The 22,328-nt window shown below is 41.6% G+C and overlaps 1 protein-coding gene across 2 annotated transcripts in view; it reads right to left on the bottom strand.

Moving 5' to 3' along the window:
* The window catches only part of ARHGEF26 (Rho guanine nucleotide exchange factor 26), a 136,965-nt gene extending 118,871 nt beyond the window's left edge, over positions 1-18,094 (bottom strand). For both annotated transcript variants that reach the window (XM_066369910.1, XM_066369911.1), the window contains exons 1-3: positions 16,472-18,094; positions 15,087-15,126; positions 10,380-10,525 (exon numbers count right to left, since the gene is read on the bottom strand). In XM_066369910.1, the coding sequence (XP_066226007.1) occupies positions 10,380-10,525; positions 15,087-15,126; positions 16,472-17,536 (1,251 nt within the window). In that variant the 5' untranslated portion in view covers positions 17,537-18,094. The remainder of the gene's footprint in view (positions 1-10,379; positions 10,526-15,086; positions 15,127-16,471) is intronic.
* Between the last annotated feature and the right edge of the window lie 4,234 nt (positions 18,095-22,328).

Below are 22,328 nucleotides of genomic sequence, written 5' to 3'. Positions count from 1 at the left end.
TTCAAACACATCATTTAGACACTTTGTGTCTATTGTCCTCTATACCGGCTTCTAATCCTGTAAGGCAAGGACCAGATTTTAGGCTTGTTTGGTTTGCCTCATCCACTATGATGAATTCTGGAGTCAGATACCAGTATTTATCAAACTACAAGTTATAAGCTCTTAGTGAATTGCAAAATAAGGCCCATACATTTCTGATCTTCATCTATTTAAATGTAACAAAACAAAAAGGAGAAAACAGAAAATACAACAGTGTACTGCATGTATTAAAGATAACTTCTTTGTCAAATTTTTGTTTGTGATACACACACATGCTCACACAGAGGCACACATGCAAACACACATACTGGGTTTCAAGAGAAGATGAATTTCTCACGATGTTACGTCCCTGATACAGACTATGGTTATGAAGTCAACTCTACTATGTGTAAATAAAGGAAACTTGAGAGGCTCTGTTCCAGGTAATATTAAGACCCTTATAAAAAGCAATAAGAGATAACTATACTTAACATCTGAGAATCTCAGCTGCCTCAATATAAAGTATGTAGAGAAACAGTTATTGCCCTTGTGATGTTGTCACAGGAGGACATAAACTGCAGAGAAAGAACCTAGTACAGTCCCTGGTGCACAGTGAAGCCTATGCAAATGTTTGGTTAATAATTTAAGCAGATATAAAGAAATGAATATCATCATGAACCAATGGCAGATCCCAGAGCTGCAGCTACCCAGCAAGTCAGCCACTGCACTGCCTGCTCACACAGAGACCTTGAACCCAGGTGGGTATCAGGCCTCTCTGTTGAGCAGACAACAACCATACTCCTTTGTACATCACTACCAGAAACAGGGTTTCCTGCCATCCACAATGGGAACTGCTCCAATTTTTGTGTTATTTCAGTTGAAGGGGTGGCAGAGTTTATCTCCTACAACAAAGGGGAAAATAATCTGCAACTTCCTTTCACTGGCAACAACACTTCCTTCTGCAAAAGCTGTCCACTGGCTCTATGGTCCTTATCTCCTCCAATAGCAGATACTAAGACCAGAAGTACCATACTAATGTTAAGACATTAGAGTACAGACTAATCATGTAGAGAATCAACAGGCTATGAGCACTCTGGATATAGCAACAAAATTTGAAACACGAAGTTTCAAGCATTAGTTCTATATTTAAAAATTCAACAGTAATTTTGATGGTGATGATTTTTTCAGTCATTACAAAAGCAAATCTCTATATGGATATGCCCTGAGAAATAGTCCCATCATTAAACTAAGGGACAAGATGCCACAAGAGGACATCTTACAGTCAAAATGGCAAATGTAAGAATCTGATATGCCCTGGTTGGGTAGGTCAGTTGGTTAGAACGTCATCTCAACATGCCAAAGTTGCAGGTTCAATCCCCAGTTAGGACACATACAAGAATCAACCAATGATGGCATGGATAGGTGGAGCAACAAATTGATGTATCTCTCTCTGTTTCATTCGTTTTCTCTCTTTCTAAAAATTTAAATAAAAGTCTTTTTAAAAAGAATCTGAGAGATGATTTCCACAGTTCAAAGCTCAGTAGTAAAGAGCCTTTCCCCACTGTTATTCAGAAATCCTCAAAGTAACTAAGCCTTTTCTCCTGTTCCTACAAACTGCTATTATTCTTGAATGTCCCTATCCAAGTCCCCAAAAGAAACCCCAAGTGGAGAAGGAGACTATAATTTTATTTGATTTCACAGTATGCAAATACTTAAAATGGGCTAACATAGTTCTAAACTATGAAGATGCCAAGTTCCCCAATGTTTCAAAGACACCTATTAAATCCAGGATGTAGACAAATAACCATTAAGAATTTTCCTTTTAAAAATAAAATTTTAAGAGGCTCCAAATGGCCTCTAAATGGGAAACTTCCTGGTTGCTTTCACTGCTGAGTAACTTTCTATTATTTTCACTTATGAGATTAGGTTTCTGCATTTATTCATTCATTCATAAATCCATCAAATATTTACTGCAAGCCTACCATAAGTCAGGCACTATACCATGCATTAGGGATACAGCAGAAAATAAAATGGAAAAAATCTCTGCCTTCATGCAGCTTTTATTCCAGTGGGAGCATATGGACAATTAACAAATAAAGTAGATCCCATAGTGTGTTGGGGCGGCAAACGTCACAAAGAGGATGGAACATGTTAAGGGGGTGCTACGGAGAAAGCCACATGGCTCTCTGAAAGAAGAGCTATTATAAGCCAAGGAGACAGCTAATGCAAAGGTCCTGAGGCAGAACACATCTTGTATTTGAGAAACATCAGTGTGACTAGCAACAACAAGCAAGAAGGAAAAGCAGGAGTTGAGTCCAGAGAGATAGCAGCAGCCAGATCACACAGCCCCCTGGCCACTATAAGGCCCTTACTGTGAGTAGAAGAGAAATCACTTGAGGGCTCAGAAGAAATATACAATATCTCAGTATATTTTAAGAGGCTCACAAATCAGCAATATAATTATACAGCTGCTATATGGAGAAGTGACTAAAGGAAACACAGGTAGTGCTGGGAAGCAATGAGGTAATCCACTTCTGTGTTGCCCCGTGAGGCAGCAGCAAAGTGCCTCTGGTCAGAAGGTAAAGGCAACAGGCCTTGCACCGAAGAGGAGAGTGAGGAATGACTCCAAGGTTTTTGATCTCTGCAACTGGAGAAACAGGAGCAGTTATTTGTTAAAAAGAAAAGAAAGAAAAGAAAACATTGTGGGAGAATCAGGTTCAGGTGGGAGAGAAGGGAGTGATCAGAAGTACACTTTTGAACAGGTTAAGTTTGAGATATCGATTAGATACCAGAAACTGGCTATCCTTACCTTAAGTTCAAGGAAAGACCCTATCTAGAAGAGACTTAGAAGTAAGTCATCAGAGCATAAGATGTATTTAAAGCCACAAGACTGGAAGACATCACAAAGTGAGTGCAGGCAAGCCCAAGGGTGAGCCTAGGGACCCTCCAACATTTAGAGATCACTGGAATGAGAAGAAGCCCACAAAGTAGATCAAGAAGCTCCAGATGCACTGACTTTATTCTAACACAGAGGTCGAGAACCTGTTTAGCTGAGAGAGCCATGAACACCACATATTTTGAAATGTAATTCCGTGAGAGCCATACAACTACCCGTGTACATTACACATTATCCAATAAAAATTTGGTGTTGTCTCGTAAGACAGCTGTGATTGACTCCAGCCACCCGCAACCATGAACATGAGAGGTAGGAAATGAATGGATTGTAATACATGAGAATGTTTTATATTTTTAACGTTATTATTTTTTTATTAAAGATTTGTCTGCGAGCCAGATGCAGCCATCAAAAGAGCCACATCTATTCTTTCTCTTACTCACTGTCAGCCCAAAGGGCATAGATGATGTTTCCCCTGCCTGGGGCTTCTCCCTCCTGGTCCCAAACTCCCCCACCCCAACTTCGCCCAGACAACTATCCGGGCACTCCTCAGGTGGCAGCTCTTGTCACCTCCTTTGCCACCTTCCTTCAACTGACAGACTGACAGTACCTTGTCCAGACAGGTGTCCTCCCCCGTAAGGCCTCAGAGCAGCACAAACATGCCCTGCACGGTTAACACAGCTGTAATTCTGTATTTATTATTTGATGTCTGTCTTGCCATGCTGGGCATCTATAAGGGCATGAAAGGAAGGTGGAGTCTGCTTTTGCTCCATGTCCAGTGTCTGGGACTAGGCATGTGAAGAACAGGCCCTCCAAAAAGACTAGATGAATGAAGACATCTCTCCCATCGACTTTCTGTTCCATGAAATAGTAAGACCCTCTTGTCTAGGTCCCATGTCTAGGTTTTCGGTTGAAATGCTTCTGCAGTTGTGCCAACCAAAATTAAATATCCCTGTGCTCATAACCTCCCACTTTCCTGGAGCACTTTTGTCCTGTGCTGTCTGTCTCCCCTCAGGGCCTAGTGCACACAACCTCCACATTTTCACCTCCCATTGTTCTCTCAGGAGAAGTAATAACATAAAGAAGAGAAATCACTTGAGGGCTCAGAAGAAAGATACTGGCCTATCTACCACTCAGTTGCTCTTTAATTACTCAGCTCCAACCAGAGTTGTTTTTTTCTCAACTTACATACGTTGTTCTATAATGCAGTTCAAGTTCTGTGTACTCAGTACAGAGTACTTAGCAAGGTGCTCCCAGGGTTTGAAGACAGTCAAGAAAGAAAAAAAAATGCCCTCAAACTGAAATAATAAAAAAAACAACTAGTTATAAACAGATATTTACAGATATACTTGTGTGTGTATTTTTCTAGAGAAGGTGCAGCACTCATAACTTTTACCAGATTCTCAAAGCACGTATAACCCAAGAAAAGATAGCAAAGTGCATATCTATCCTACAGAATAATGTAGCAGAAAGAACACTGAAGGTCAGCGCAGACAGACATAAAATGATTTGTAAGACTCATCGTCCTGCCTGACCAGGTGGTGGCGCAGTGGATACAGCATCGGACTGAGATGCGGAAGGACCCAGGTTCAAGACCTGAGGTCGCCAGCTTGAGTGCGGGCTCATCTGGCTTGAGCAAAAAAAAAAGCTCACCAGCTTGGACCCAAGGTCGCTGGCTCCAGCAAGGGGTTACTCGGTCTGCTGAAGGCCCGTGGTCAAGGCACATATGAGAAAGCAATCAATGAACAACTAAGAAGTCGCAACGCGCAACGAAAAACTAATGATTGATGCTTCTCATCTTTCTCCATTCCTGTATGTCCCTGTCTATCTCTGCCTCTGTAAAAAAAAAAAAAAAAAAAAAAAAAAGACTCATCGTCCTGCAAAAAGCAAGTTATAAAATCTATAAAGCATATTATATATGTAATCACACACCCTTTATTTTTTTCTTTACATGTATACATGTGGCTTTGAAGAAGAAGGCTGTTACCAAATACCTACAGAGAAGGGGAAGGGGATAGTAATGGCAGACAGGGTATCAAAAATACTTTAGTTTTATCTGAAATGCTTAAATTCCTTTTTACATAGAGAATGTCTTATGCATTTCTCATGTAAATCAAAACTAAATTTCAAAAATGTTAAGAAAACACTATAATCTAATCGTGCAGAAATGGCAAAAGTCTATACAGCCCAGTCCCCGGCCCAGGCTAAGCAGGTCCCCAGCTCCAGCCCTTGTAACTAGAATAAGATCTCTAATTAGGGTCTCAGATCTAGGCACATGGACCTCTTTTTCTGTTTATAAAATGCAAACATTCCAAAAGTTCTGCTCTTCAACTTAAAAGTGTGGATGAGTATGTGTCTAAAGCCCCGTTTACACTATGAATATGATAAGTAAGGCAGACATGAAAAATGAACCTTTCTCTATTTTTTAAACACAAAGGATAAATATGATAAAAGGCATTCATCGCCATTTCTGGTAAAAAGTAATTTTATGAGACTGATAACTTGCAAAAACATAAATGGAAAATTATATGACTCAAGAGATTATTTTAAGCAGCAAGTCACTGAGCAACTGGAAATTATTTCAGACAAGTCGAAAATTTAAGGAAAAAGAATGAAACTTTCTATGACCTCTAAATGCAAGATTTCTGCAAACAAAATCACATACAGGTCTATTTCATCTGTTGAGCTCTGTTTTTTAGTAGAAAAAGTATGTTTTTTAACTACACAGTGTAAATTCAAAGAGTAAGTCCCATTAGTCAAACTGCTAAGACTCTCTAACGTGTATGTTATACTTTCAACAAAATGAAATTATATTTATAATAAAACTGCCATTTTTCTGATTGCCCTGTCTCTTTTGGCAGTTGTGAAAGTTGTCCAGAGGCAAACTAGGTGCCTTCAGAGCTCAGCCTGGCACTTGAGATTCACGTCCTAATTCTCAACCTCCCATTAACACTGCTAGCCATGCTAAGCTGAAGAAATACTTTGAGGAAAATATAAAACCAGTTCCTGAACAAAGAGTTTGAAACTTTTGAGCAAACTGAAGAAATACTCATAATAATTTCAGATTACGGGTAAATCCACCTGTCAGCAGCACGAATGAAGAGAACAGGAGAGATGACTAAATTAGGTGTTGAATTCAGTGGAAGGTTTGCCCGCATGCTTCTTTTTGCCTCTGGAGCCTGAACAGCCTTTTCAAAAGCACCTGGCATGTCAAGGTGATGGAAATTACACAAACACATCTCACGGCAAATAAATGGGGTCAGGGTACGGCTGCTGAGTGTGGCTGTGGTGCTGTCACTAAATATAGCAAAACAAACACTGGTTTCACAACTGTCATTTTTTGGAGCATACCCAGTGCATTATAGTGCAGGTGAGTTATGATGAAAAGCAAAAAGACTTCAGTCAAGACATATCTTTTCTTTTCTGTAATATTTAACTACGCCCAGGATCTCATTAAAAGGGGAACCTGGGAATATGCTCAGCTTCGACACTCTTGGCACTTACCGTAACAAGTGCTTCGTGTTCTACCCCAGACAGATAATACCATCAGTATTTCTCTTCACACCCACAAGCTTTTCTCAGAGATCCAGGAACTCTCGGCATGGCATTCACACTGCTGTTTTAGGTGAGTCACTGAACAATTCACCTGTGTGTGGCATGTACCTCACCTCTGAGCACAGATCTCTAAAGATAAAAAATATTTTTCTTTCAAGTTCAAAACCTCAAATCCTTTAATGTATAACCAACCAAACACTGGGGACCATAATCATTTATTTATTTTTAATATTTATTTAGAAATTAAATTCAATGAGGTGATATGGGTCCATAAGAACACATAGGTTTCAAGTGAACATCTCTATAGCATTTGAACTGCTGATTGTGTTGTGTGCCCATCACTCAAAGTCAAATCATTTTCTGTCACCGTATATTTGTCTCTCTTTACCCCCCTGCCCCTCCCTCTGGCAACCACTTCAGTTTTGTCTATGTCCATGAGGCTCAGCTTTATATGATCATTTAAATTATTTCTCATACATTAGTCCTGAATGGCAACACAAAATTATACTCCCTTGAATGGTGATTTCCAATTAAGGATAGATCTATAAACTCTGACAATCAAGTGAAGGAAGAGTAAGCCTGTCACTACCTTATGCAGTTAGGAGCCCAGGTCAGGTTCCTGACTGTAAGAGAACACCCACCTCTCCCCGGAGCACCTGCCGGCAGAGCCACCACTGCTAAATACATTCTCATTAACTCACTGGAATATGGACAAGAGAAGTCCGTGGCTGCCTCAACTTTCATCCTTCTACTGAGGCCCTGTTCAATGCTGCTCTAAAAAATATCTAGTTCTCCTTTATTCCAAATGACCATGACACTATAATTAAACCTGTCTCAACAGTGTAAACGGGAAACCCTTGCCAACTGCGCTGTTGTCCAGTAAAACTAAAGGAGACATATCATAAGGAAACACACGAAGACAAATGACATTCTGGACTGAGGCTGGAAGAGCTTCTGGGACAACCACAAATGACTGCCCACTGCTGCAATTCTTTCTGGCATGCTGAATTCTTCTTGCAGCCAACCAATAAAAAAAGTTTCATCCTAAGAGGCAGGCAGGTGTTTGCAACAAGGATAAAAGATTTTTAGAAAATAAAACCATACACAGCAGCTAAGAAAGGCAAGGCAGATGCCAATCTGAGACCCAACCGTTTCCCAGAAAACCTCTTGTTCTGCTCTCTTCCCGGACTCAAGGCCTCACCTGAAGAAGTGCTTTCTGTTCGTGATATATGCAAGATTAGATGGAGGATTCTCTATTCATTTGAGATATTAAAAGTTAAGCATGGAAGGATGATGCAAAAATATATAAAAAGCAGATGTTTTCCAAGATCTGTCCCAAGCACTACGGCCCCTCTACAAAAAGGGAGCAGGGAATGAGGTCAGACAGAAAAATGGGGGTCTGATCCTTAGGGAAAGCATTCTGACATTGTTCAAAATTCATGATGCCTCCTCTCTTAAGGGTCCTAACTGCAACTTTGACAAAACAACTGCTGGCCTTCGAAAAAAGTTATGGCAGCTTTTTGCTGTTTAAATATCCACATTCCTAAAAGCCAGAGCTGCTTGCATCTTTTTGGTGGATAGAAAGCCCACGTGGACGGACAGCAGAGAACTTCAGGACAGTGACTACCCCTGGGGAGGCAGAATGAAGGAAATGCCTGGAGAGGAAGGTGATCAGCTAGGTTAACCTAAAAAAATAGAGGCCTGAAGTAAAGATGTTTAAACACGGACATTTGCTCAATCTGGGTGGCGGGTACCTGGAAATCTACTCCACACACATACTTTTTAAATTTTTCTGAGTGTCTGAAGTACTTTATAATACAAAAAGAAAGTAAAATGTTTTAAATGTGAAAAGGAGACATAAAAGACAAAGAAAACGCAGGCTGGTACCTGAGCCACCTGGCGTCAAAGTCCAATCATGCTACTTTGATTCAATGGAATTGCCAAGCAACACAATAAATACACATAACCCTCCTGGGAACACTCAAATCCAAGATGACAGACATGAGGTTAGAAACCACGTTAGTTTTACAGTTTATCACCCAATAGTCTTTTGGTATCAATCTTGTTAAAATATATATATACATAAAGGCATATTGGTACATTTATCTTTTGCCAAATAAAATGCATGCCAATGTTTGAAGTTATACTGGAGGATGTGTGGTATTATTTTAATGTGCACTAGTTATCTAAATGAAAACCAAACTGCAGGAGGTATCAAGATGGCAGCCTGATTTTTAGTTTTAAAAGCTAAGTTGTTTCAAAGTGTGAGTGACACATTTCTGTTTGGTTTCAGAGAAAAACACCACGATTTAGGCCTCTGCTAACAAAGATGCTGCCACAGAAAGAAAACTGAAGACATGCACAGGTTTCTTCTTGAGGATCCACTACCAAATGGTCCATACCAACCACAGAATGACAGCCACTTAGTGCCAACACAGCCTCTTGGTCCCTATCTGCAGTTTTCACAAGGATATGCTTTGGATACACATATCGTGAGGTCACTGGATTGTACATATCGTGAGATCGTTATACTAGGGTATAAGCTATGAATATGCCAGCTCTATGGATCACTGCAGGCCAAAATCAAAGCTTCAAACTCTTAGCACAGAAGTCAACCTGGGTCCATAAATATTTTGTTGGGCCCAAACATTCTTTTATAAAACTTGAATTAGGACAATGATCATCTGGATTTCTGTATCCCCTCTTCTAAATATTAGAAGATCTGTCAACATTGGACTGGTCTGAGCTAAGCTGCAGCTTCTCAGTTTGTCTAAGTCTACTCCCCACAGTTTCCAGCACTCCCAGCCCCACACACTCCAGCAAGCATCACTTATTCAGATGGCCTGTCCCGCCCCTGCCAGCATTTTAATCTGTCACTTCATACTCTGGATACCACACCTTGGAGAACTGAATAGATTCTCCTTAAAACCAAATAAGGGCGTGAGAGGGAGACAAAGAGAAAGGGCTTGGTTTCCAGAACTCTAAATTTCAATATAGGGGAGAAGAGGCGAGATACAGCCTGAACCAGAAGGTGTCCCCACCGCCAACATATACCCTTTCCACAGTCTTGTTTCTGAGGACCAACAATTACGACTCCTCTTCTTATGCTGCTGGTTCCCTTGAATACATGGGATCCCCGACTCTGAACTGACTGAACAATGCTCATTCATTTCAGCTCAACAGGGAAACTCCTCTGCTACTGTACCGCCTGAGGACTCACAGAGATGTTCTGGCTTGCTTCTTGATGCAATATCCCCAACACGCAGGCCAGCCATGAGAATTCCTCTCTACTCGGTAATGCCTCAAATGCCCTCAAATGCTGTGCCCAAACTCATAGCAAGGAAAGAAAGCATCACGCTGTGACATCTGTTAAGCCAGGAGGAAAAGAAATAACAAAAGATGTTTAATACAAAAAGGAGACGGAACAGTACACCATTCACTCATTAACTTCAAGAAAATACAAATGTGTCTATTTCAAATGCAATTTCTACGAAAGAACTGCAATAAGCTTCCTATTGTATGTAGGGACAAATACATACACAAACATATGTATATATAACCATAACTGTGATAAAGTTCAGCATATATTAAGTAACTACTATTATACATATACACTACATAAAAGAATAAATAAGGAAAGATACTGCATTGGAAGAGGTTCCAGAGTTCATAGTACATCAGTCTCAAGGCACTTTATTTTATCAAAAACTAATATTCCTAATCAGAAGTGTCAAAGTGCATACTCTCACCTGTGGCTACAGAGTTTCAAGAAACATTTTGCCGTCAAAATAGAAGAGTCTTACTCCTTAGAGTTACAGGATAATAGGCAGAAATATTCAAAACCACATTCTGATACCATTTTCACAACTGGGTGTTTTCAGCCCTGTAGACAGAAAAGTAGGTAAACACTCACGGCAGAAAGCTGGCTCCATGTGGATCGCAGCGGCTTATGCTGAATCACGATTTTCTCATCTGACTTCTGTTCTTTGGGCTCGGACTCTTCATCAGAGTCAATGTCAAGAGCCTTTTCTTTGTAGTTCTGGTACAGGACAGCATTTTCTGCAAGAAAGACAAACCCTATGTGTCACCCACTGACCCCATCATTATGCTGCCTGTTCTAAACACACATATATACAGTGTGTCCGTAAAGTCATGGTGCACTTTTGACTGGTCACAGGAAAGCAACAAAAGACAATAGAAATGTGAAATCTGCACCAAATAAAAGGAAAACCCTCCCAGTTTCATACTTATTCAGTGCAGTTCGATGTGGGCTCACACACAGATTTTTTTAGGGCTCCTTAGGTAGCTATCCCGTATAGCCTCTACAGACTCGTCATTGACTGATGGCCTACCAGAACAGGGTTTCTCCACCAAACTGCCGGTTTTCTACAACTGCTTATCCACCAAGTAATGTTATTCCTATGTGGTGGCGCTTCATTATAAACGCACCAATATTCATGTTGCACTTTGGTCACGGATTTGAATTTAGCGAGCCACAGAACACACTGAACTTTTCTCTGTACCGTCCACATCTCGACTGGCATGGCAGTGAGCTGCTCCGCTGTATATACGGTGTTACGTCACTATCTGTGCATGCGCACATGCTGCCACATCATCCTACAGAAACTGAGTTTTCCTTTTATTTGGTGCAGATTTCACACATCTATCATCTTTTGTTGCTTTCCTGTGATCGGTCAAAAGTGCACCATGACTTTACAGACACACTGTATTTATACAACATTTGAGTCTCCAGTTTAACAAGCAACAAAGAGACAAATGGAAATTGTCACTAATCCCAATTACCAAAAAGTGAAAAAGTGATTTTTCTCACTCATGCAGCTCTGTCCCAAATTCATCCATAGGAGAAGGGAAGGGGTTCATACATGAAACGCCAACTGACAAAGCGAAACTGACATACCTCTGTTTGCCACCCACAAAGGACAGCCAGGTGTGTTAAACTGTTTTTTAGGTTAAATTGAATCCACACCCTATCTTTCTTTCAAGGCCCATCACCATTCATTTATCTACTTAACAAACATGCATCACACATCTACAACATGCCAGGGGCTGGGAGTAAATACAAAATAAAAGATACTTCTTGTGCCCGCATGAGCTAAAAAAAATTTTTTTTGTATTTTTCCAAAGTAAGAAGTGGGGAGATAGACAAATAGATTCCCGTGTGTGCCCAACCAGGGTCCACCCGGCATGCCCACTAGAGGGTGATGCTCTGCCCATCTGGGGTGTTGCTCCACTGCAACTGGAGCCATTCTAGCACCTGAGGCAGAGACCATGGAGCCATCCTCAGTGACCAGGCCAACTTTGCTCCAACGGAGCCTTGGCTGCGGGAGGGGAAGAGACAGAGAGAAATGAGACAGGAAAGGGTGGAGAAGTAGATGGGCGCTTCTCCTGGTGCCTTGGCCAGGAATCAAATCCAGGTCTTCCACAGGCCAGGCCAATGCTCTAACACTGAGCCAACTGGCCAGGAACTGAGCTAAAAATTATTTAATGAAAGAAATAGTCATTTTTTTACTGAATCAACTGATATTTAGAAAACGGTTACTGGATGCCAATAATTGCTAGGCACTGGGGACACAACAATGAACAAAAAAGATAAAAAATTTCAGTCTTCATGGAGCTGACATCGGAATGAGAGGAGAGTAACAATAAATAAATAATTTAAAAATATGTCAGGTGCTGTCATGAAGAAAAATAAAACAAAAAGAGAAGAGGGGAATGTTACAAGGAAGGAATGTAAATCTTAAACGGGGTTATTTAATAAGAGCTCACCAAGGTGACATTGAAGCAAAGACCTGAAAAAGGTGAGAGAGCAAGCTACATGTCCAAGTGGGAGAAGAACATCCCATCAAAGGGAACAGCAAGTACCAAGACCCTGGGGCAGAACTCTACTTGGTAGGTCCCTATGTACAAATCACCTACCTATGTGGGTGGAATAGGATGAGGGAGGGGAGAAAATATAGGAAATGAAGACTGTGAATGAATAAAGGGTAGATCATGTAGGCCTTGCCTCAGCATCTTTGAAAGAACTTTATAGTTTTTGCTTCTGGTGAGAAGGCAAATCATTCTAGGATTGAGAACACAGTGATCTTGCAAATACATATCTACACACTGAAAGCTTTATATACAGAAGCTCTGAAAACAGACTCTCAGCAGGGTAAAATCTATTCTGGGGGTCAAAGAGTTGTCAGTGAGGAAAATCTAACATCTGAAAGCTGGGATGCTACAGAGCTAAAGGAAAAAGCAGATGAAAAAGAAATTGTGCCTTAGAACAAAAGCAGGTCAATGAGTGTGGATGTCTAGAGGTCAAAGGATGCAAGGTGAGTTTAGGGAGATGAGCCAGACAGTCCAAATCAACCAGAGCTTTGCAAACAATATTAATTAACTGAATTTTATCCTGAGCACAAAAGGAATGAGTTTCTTTCACACTGTAAAGACTGTATTTTATCCTAATGGCAATGGCAGTGCACCAAAAGGAACAATTTCATTAGATTGGCAGAGCAAAACAGTGACTATTTAGGGAACTACTGAGGATGCTATTGAAGTGGTCAGTGAAAGATAAAGGAGCTTGGGCTATGCAATTTAGAAAGGACTGGAAGTGGACTGGATTATGGACTCAGAGAGAGGGAGGTGGTAAGGTGTTCTGAGGTCTTCAGGTCCCACAACTAGGTAGGAGAGGGGAATACTATCAGAGAATTAGCTTTAGTAGGGAAGGTTAGGAGTTTCGTTTAGGACACAATGAGTTTGAAACACCTTTCTGTCTAAAGAATCAAGCAAACTTCTGTCTCTTCTCTCATCAACTACTGCATGTTCTACCTGACTATGATAAAGAAATATTGGGGTTTATGTACGATTACACTGGTCTCTGACTGCTCTGCATACATAAAGCAGATTGTGAAGGTGGAAACAGATTTCCCCACCTCTAGCTTCCTTTAAAGTAGTTAGTGGTTGGCACAAAATATATGTATACATTGTTGAAATGACTTCTCATTCACTCCCACAAAAACACTGGCAGTAGTAGTATTAGCTTCATTTTACACATGATACAATCAAGCCTTGGTGAGATTAAGGTGCTTGCTCAATTATCACTCAAATGATGAGTAAAGCAGTAGGACAGGAACCCAGGTCCCTGGCTCCAACTTCACAGGTTCTCACCACTCTATTGTACTGCTTCCCAATTACATTCTTGCTAATCACTAACTATAAGTAAGAATCCTGCATTCTTCATGTATATATATATGTGAGAAAGAATTTCTAGGTCATCACATTTGAAGAGATAAGAAGGTGCACAGAAACAGCTTCTTATAAAAGGAAATAACGTAAAACTCATAATGAAGGGCATGACCTAGAGTAGGGAGATCTGCCCTCTGACTTAAAATAAAGCTTAACATCTTTAACCATTTGAGGCAAAGGTCCCAGAATCAATGCCAAATTCCAGAGGATGCAAAACATCTCTCTACTGATCCTCTGTAGATGTTCTGATCACATTATGATCAAACAGTTGTACAAGAGAAAACAACCAGGCTAAGAATTTGTTCTCTGTTCCAGGATTGGCTGTGACAGCAGACAGGGTACTAAACCTCTCAGAGCTTCCAGTACCCTCAACTATAAAATCAGGGAGATGAATTTATCTCAACCAACTAAAATACTGCACCCAGGTTTCTTCTCCATATGGTAAGTTTCCTGAGATTGGAGCAATTAATACATTTTTACAAACAGGTCATGTTTAAACACTCCAAGGGAAATGACTTTTAGACAGGGAAATGATTTATAATAGCCATGGTTTAATATGTTTTATAACTCTGGCTGGTTTTACATTAGCTTTACTGAAGAGAGGGGCATGCCCTTCGACATCATTCTTTAAAGGTTGGAAAATCTAAGCATTTCAAAGCATGACAGAAGAAAAACTATCCTCACCTCTTCACCACACTTCAGCAGTCCACAAGGGTTGCAGCCAGGGCCATTGCTCCCTTCATGCTTTTCCAGTTGGCTGACATTTGACCCATCTATTTACACAAAGCCCACTAGTCTGATTAGGGTTTGAACACCTGGTTTAAGCTGCTTTTGTTTTTGAGACCCTTAACAAAAATACTATATGGGTTACAAATTCTTAGGAATATGTTTCTGTTGGCCAGGTGAGTTAGATTTCCTCCAAACTAAAACTGATAAGGAAACAGGAAGTCAGAAATGATACTAAAATGGGGGAAAGAATATTGTCAAAGGGAATATGACCTGCTAAAAAAAATGACTTAAGATCTAAATGCCAAACTCTCAGAATTTTTAACTGGAGAGCCAGAGCTTGCTCTTACTTTTTCTCCATTTTTTCCAAGGAGGTGGGGATGTAGCCAGCATAGAAAAGAATGAAAATAATCCCAGGACACTGGCTGACCCAAGTTATCAGCTTACAAAGTAAGCTATTAATTTTATTCACTGCTGGTATTACTAGATGAAAATTTAGCTTAGTAAAGAGCTTTGTGCTGCATAATTTTGAGAAGTTGAAGATTTTTCTCATCTTAAGTGCTTTTGTTTCTGCAGATAGATTGCAATTTATAATGCATATTCCACACTGAAACAGCAATTAAAGTCTGGAAAATCAAATGCTTACCTTCCCCATCAAATGGTCCTTGTCTTTTCAGCATTTTTTTCTAAGAAACAAGAAAAGCAAAAAAAAGGAAAAGGCAAAGCAAAGTATGTATGAATGAACCAAGCAGAAAACACAACTCTTTTCAGAAAAAGTACTTATTTTGTTGTTACATTCATTAGATTTCCCAAAGCAAACTGCAGATGACTCCTGGAGTTGTTCATTCATATGACTACTATGATTTACTAAGAGTAAAATATCATTCACACCCTATCAAAATGGTTTGAGAATCCTCAAATGAACAGCAGATTCAGCTTATTTCACTACTCATGGTTCACCATCACTGTTAAATTGAACTTGGCTATACTTGCAGAGTTGGGGGGTGGGGACATAAAATGTTATGTAATCTCCCTAAGGCCATGGGATCTAAAATAAAACATGCTTGTTCGTGTATTACACATGTGACATTTATATAGACTGGTTCCAGTCTTCCGATTAATCAAGACAAGATGTGGCTGCCAAACTTAATTTCTGCCCTATTGCTGAGAGTTGTCTTATTTCTGGAGCAGGCAGCACATAAACACTCCAAAATACCCTTCTTTAGTTTGCCCAATTTCTTTATGTCACATTTGGAAGTGTTTTGCCAATTACAGGTTTGGGGCCTTTATCAGGGAGCACACAGTTCATGTGAACCTGAAGTGTTGAGCTACCAACTTGTGAAATGCACTTAGGATAAACGTGGCACAAAATGGGAATAAAACACAACCAAAGGCCACAATGACAGAAATAAGTAACAACAAAGATGACTATCTGTGCCTTGTGTCTTTTGCCATTCTGACACCTAATTTTAAAATTCCCATTTTACCTGAAGTATGTAGTATGTGATTGCCACTCAAAAAATAAACACGTAAGTAATGTAAATAATTAAAATAACAGGCTCAAAGGAAATCAGTCTTTTCCCCAATCAGCTGTGATGAATCAGCAACCCCTGACTGACACCTCTCAACAAGCACCAGACAACTCGACCAGAGTCAAGAGAACAAATCCAGGCCTGTTCTCCACTCTCTTTGCAGCTTACCTGTATTAAAAATGTTCAGGGCTCATGCAACCAATACCTAATTCGCTGTATTTTTTTCCCCATTTGTCCCTAGATTTTTTCCTGAGCTTAGAAAGTTAACAGTGATAAGTTTCACTTCCTCCCACAAAGCTGCATTAACCTGGGCTGTGCCTGCCAGCAACAGAATGGCCAAGTGATAGATGTGCACAGATCTTATCAACAAATAACAGAATTAAAGAGAACAATAACGTCTGGTTCTTTGTCCCCCCTCCTCCCCATCCCCAACACCTTCACTTGGGACCTTGTGAATGCCTGGCTTAGTCAGTGACATGCGACACTGCTGCAGTCTTACCTTTATCCTTCCAAGACTGGAAAACTTCTCCTTGTCTTCTATCACCGCTTTCAGAATCGGCTGGGATATTCTGTTCTTCTTCTTCGAGGTGATAGGACTGTCAAAATCAACACCACTCACCACCGCCCTGCGATAAGACGTGGACCGCAAGCCTCTCCGCAGAGACCCAGGGCTGTCCAGGTCGTTCTCGGCCTCGCCTTCATCCTCTGGGAGGCCCAGGGGCGCTCCGAGGCCCTCCACCATGCTGCGCACCTTGAGGAGTCTTTTGTGGGGTTCCACATTCTGACTGTTGCTTTTACTTATTTTGATTTCCGAGGCTAGGTTCTTCGGAATAATCTGCTGCTTCCCCACTTTGAGGGCAACCGGGCTGTTTGTGCTCAAAACCACTGAAGGATTCTCCGGGAGCTCGTTCTCCAGTGAGGTCAGCCTTTGGAGGGGGAGTTTTTGTTCCAAAGACCTATTCTGGGGCGAGGGTCCCTGCTCAGAATCTTTAGCTGTATGGCTGGATTGCAAACGCGAGCCTGGGGAGTCGATATTAGGAGTAAACCCATTTGCAGCTGGCGAAGGCAGGGGGCTGGCAGTCAATCCGATCTGGTCTCCCTCTGGGCTGCAGGGGGCGGATGCATTAGGAGTCCGCGGGAGGCGCAGCCGCTGCGGAGCAGGCGAAATGACCGTACCATTCGCTGAGGATTTCTGGGCGCCGCTCAACGCCCCTTTGGGGGCCTGGAGTGACTTAGGCCATGGAAGCTGAGGAGAGACAGCCCTGTACTCCGGGGAGACCGTCTTCCCATTGGTCATCGCCCTCGGATGAGCGCAGAGAAGCAGGGGGCTCCTCTGGACGGTCCTGCCGTCGGAACTGGTGGGCACCTGGGCCGGAGTCTGCACCGCAGGGAGCATTCCAAGGTCCTCCACTGGGAAATCCGTGATCAGCAACCCGCTGGGGCTCTGGTAAGATTGGGGTCTGGGCTTGCTCCGGCCCAGCAGTTGGGGCGGAGGGGTCGACCGCCTCCGCCACAAAGGAGTTAAACTGTTGCTAGAAATATTCACGTCGCTCTCCCTCTCCATAGTTAAGCCTTGGGGCTAAGCCCTACGAGGAACAGCACCCAGCTAGTCTTGCCTAAAGAGGAAAAAAGTCATGGAACTTTGACTCCAGACAACCGGGCACGCCTTGGAGACGAGCACGCTCCAAGCCCGGCGGTCACCCGGCTGCTCCGCGGAACACAACTGCGTGTCACTTACCCGCCCTTTCTCGGGCAAAAACTGCGCCGACCACGCTGCGCAGTCGGGTACAGAAATTTGGGCTGCGCCCAAGCGAATGAACCCAATTACCTCCGCTTCTCTCCTGCGCCCAAAGACCACCCGCACAGGAAAAGCCCGCCACCAGTTCGCGGGGTGCAAGCCGATGCGCTGGAAACTAGGGACAAGTTCGGCTTTCTTGGGAAACTCGCCGCGGGACGCTCCCCTCTGCCGCCATCCATCCGCCCGCCTCCGTCGTTGGTTCCCTCGCGCTCAAACTGCCCGGCTCCGAGGTGGGTTTACCTTCGGAGATCAGAAAAGGCCTACCGCCCCGTGGGTGGCCGGCGAACAGGGCCCGGTAGCCGCGGCGGGAGCTCTGGAAAGCTCAGCAGCAGACCAAGGCGTCGGCCCCGCCCCCGAGCCTGCCCGCCCTCAGCCTTGGCCCCGCCCCAGTCTTGGTCACGCCCAGTCACTCCTCTTTCTTCGGCCTGCAGCCAACCGCTGCCTCTTTTCCCCGAAGTGCTTTTGATCTGGCCGCGTCTCTGTGTAAAACAGCCGAGCACACCTGGGCTGGTTGCCGAGCTCCGGGATTCCAGGCCGGACTCTGCGGCTGGAGGCGGCGGCGGGGGAGCTGCGGGCGTTCCGGACGGTTGCCGGGAGCACAGGGTGGGAACCAGCGTGAGACCCCTGCTGAGATCCCATTTACAAAGCCTGGGCCCCGGGGGACTGCCCGCGCGGTGACCAGGAAAACGAGGCGGAATAGGGTTTGTGAAACGGATGAGAGTACGCGTAACTCCACGCGCAGAGAGACAGACCCCTCCCAGCGGTCAGATGGTCTTAAAACATAAATCCGATGGTCTCGCTCCCCTGCTTAAAATATCTTCATAATATTGACCAATAAATTCACTTGTTTGTGCCTAGTGTATTTCCGGTGGCATACACACAGCCAGTTTCGGAGAGAACTGGGAGGCTAGCAAACCCGAAGGAAGGAAAGTTTTCATTCAATAATCTTTGGATCTGCTATGCTTTGAGTCGGAGATGTTGCCTATTAAAAATGAACGCAATTTAAATTACGGAAAAAAGGTATTGGTTTTAAGTGTACATAGAATAAAACTCAAAATCCTCTCTCTAGCTTCCTTGTCCTTGCAACGGCATGCCTATCTCTGTGCCCCAGTCTTTCCCAATCACTTCTTCCTGCCCTGATCTTAGCTGTACCCACTTAAAGTTTTAGGAGGTCAGAGAAACTTCCCTTTTCTTCCTCCCTGACGTCCCGTCTTGTTACTCCATCGGAGGCATTCCTTGGTTTCACCTGAATCAGACCAGGGCCGCCTATTTATTTCCCAGCCACCCGTTCTCTTCCTTTTCTACATTTACCACATTTTGCATGTGTGTGTGTGTGTGTGTGTGTGTGTGTGTGTGTGTGTGTGTGTGTGTGTATAAAGGTATATTTTATGGTTTTGTGTTTATCTATTTTGTTTTCTTTAGATTACTGCATGCTGCAGGAGGGCCAGGCTCATGATTATTTATTGCCCCTCTGTATTCTAGGCACGTAGTAGGCACTTAGTAAATATTTGTTGAATGAATGAAGGAATGAATGAATAAAGAATGAAGTGAGGACAGTGACCTTTCCTCTGAGAATGCTCCGTGGACCAATAGTAGGAAGGTGATTGTGTCCTGGCCAACCTCCTGCTATGTGAGAAGAATAGGGCAAACTTGAGAAGACAAATGACTTTTAGACCATAAGATATGTATAATTCTATTAGCAAGGCTTGGCTTTTCTCCAAGTTCTCTTTCAGCATTCATGCATTCAGCAGCGACGTAGTGAGCATCCACTGTGTGCAAGTTGAGCTGCTTGTTTTTGCCTAGATCAGCAAGAGGTGCATTGGTATGCTGCAAGAATTTTTAAAACATAGCAATACCATACTATTTAGTCAGGGACACTGACCTCTTTTCCCTTAGATTGAAAAAAAAATGACAACAGCCAACACAACAATAGTGGTCTGCTGTGTATGAATCAAAATTTTACCTATTTTTTGTCAGATCAGCAAAAATTATAATTTTTTTTTGGTATGCTGCAGAATTTTAGTAATTTATGTGTGCCACGTGATGAAAAAGGTTGAAAATCATTGCCCTAAGTACACTGAATGTAGTGGCCAAAAAACATTAAGAAGAAATCTCTGGGTGGTGAGAAGAAGCATGATGTTTTTCATGCTTCTTTATACTTTTTTGTGCTTAGTAGAGCTACACACTGAATATACATTACTTTGATCTGAGATAGTTTTGTAAACTAGAAGAAATGGTATCGAAAATGTTTATAAGAAAAAGATTTTAGAAGGAAATTTACTAAATATTTTGTTTGGAAGAAATATGATTGATTACATACTCATACATGCCCAATTTTTAACATAGGACATTTTCTATACTAACATTTTATTTTTAAATTGGAAAACATACATTTAAGTTAAAAATGCTTAACTAATGAAAAATGAAATGTTACTTAATGCAGAATACAATCTACAACATGATAAGAAGTTATCAATGGTGACATGAGAAGCTAAATTCTCTTCAAATTATGTTATCTCTGCAAGCAGGTGTAACTGATGATTATGAAGAAATTAGTTTCTTCCTACCTCATTCCTAAGCAACATGAGACCAACCAAAACAACAACAACAAAATACTATAAGCTCTGTTCCTTCCAAGACAAGGTTGGAAATTCACAGATCTACTGCCTATTTTAACTTCCGTTCAACTTATCATATCCAAATCTAAGACATCTTTGTACCACCAAGAAAGGGAAAGTGCTGCCAATTAAACGGACACAATGTGTGATCACATCGAATTTTTGTTTTATACTCATTAAAACAGTGTTTTCAGACTTAGGCATATTAATTGCATATGAAGAAAAGAAAAATATAAACAATGTAATTAAAGTACTTCTAAAAATTATGTAAACTGAGTCTAATTACTCTGAATCCCTTTTCATGCAGAATGTCAATCTTTGTGTGCTTCCACACTATCACTAATACTGCAGTATTTCTTAAAAGATTGTCTCTGGGATTTGCTTCCTAGCCACTGGCACTCATTCAGCAAGTCTGATGACTAAAAAACATAGCTTCTTTGTTCAACTGAATCGTATGTCACTACAAGCTATGCAACTTCTCTATTAATGGCCAGAAGGAAGTTTCTGACAAATTGAAGTTCAATACTTTAACAATAGTCCTATAAGATACATGTATTGGTTATATCAGCCAATAGTTGCTTTGGCATTTCTTTCACCTAATGTGACACATCTGGAAATTTCTGCTGCCTTTGATTGTGTTTCTTGGTATATGGATTTTACACATATAGTACTAAATAGTTTTGAACTTGGTGAAATGATGACAATTCAAATAGTTATGAACATGTTCATGTATACATAGGCAATGCCAACTATGTCATGACTGCCACCTGGCCAATGGCTATTTCTTTGATAATGAGACAGATCCCAGTTTCAGAGATGCTAACATGTGGGACCAAAGTGCTTCTTAGAACTGAATATAACATTGTATTAGTTTAAAGTGTACAATATAATGATTTGATATACATATATATTGTAAAATGATTACCACAGTAAGTTTAGTTACCATCCATCACCTCACATAGTTATAAATTATTCTTCTAATGATGAGAACTCTTATGATTTGTTCTCTTGGCATCTCAAATATTCTATACAGAATTGTTAACTATAATAACCATGCTGTACATTACATCCCCAGAACTTATTTATCTTAAAACTTTAAATTTGCACCTTTTGATCAACTTTACTTATTGCCTCCAATGATATACTGAACTATTAAAATATTCAATGGTATAATGCAGAATACCAGAGGTTGAAATACAGATTATTGCTACATTTATTTAACAAATTTGCATTAATTTCCATTTATGTGTCTGACATAATATCATAATTAGGCTAATAATAAGTGCAATGTAACTCATTACATTTCAGTTATATCCCATGCATTCTTTATTCATTTATTTGTTTTTTCCCACAAATACTAATTGGATGCATATAACTGTCCAGCACTGAGATAGGCCTTTCCAAAGCTTATAACCTAGCTGATTTACTATATCTGAAACATTAAAATAATAACAAGACACTCAAGCCAAGTAAAATACATGGAAGCTCCCCATTCTATGAAAGCATTTGTGAAGGAATCTGGATAAAACTAGGCCAGAAGAGGCAGTAAAATGCTGTGAGGTGGAAAAGAAAAGAAGGGTATTCCAGAGAGATTTCCCAACATAAGCAAAAACATGAGGGGATAGCTGGAGATAGTTTTTTTGTTTGTTTGTTTGTTTGTTTGTTTTGTATTTTTCTGAAATTGGAAACGGGGAGGCAGTCAGACAGACTCCCGCATGCGCCCGACCAGGATCCACCTGGCACGCCCACCAGGGGACGATGCTCTGCCCATCTGGGGAGTCTCTCTGTTGCAACCAGAGCCATTCTAGCACCTGAGGCAGAGGCCACAGAGCCATCCTCAGCACCCAGGCCAACTTTGCTCCAAAGGAGCCTTGGCTGAGGGAGGGGAAGAGAGAGACAGAGAGGAAGGAGAGGGGGAGGGGTGGAGAAGCAGATGGGTG

The sequence above is a fragment of the Saccopteryx leptura genome, chromosome 2 (genome assembly GCF_036850995.1).
Source record: "Saccopteryx leptura isolate mSacLep1 chromosome 2, mSacLep1_pri_phased_curated, whole genome shotgun sequence".
NCBI lineage: Eukaryota > Metazoa > Chordata > Mammalia > Chiroptera > Emballonuridae > Saccopteryx > Saccopteryx leptura.
Note: the sequence above shows the minus strand (reverse complement) of the source record. Positions and strands in the feature narration are given on the sequence as shown.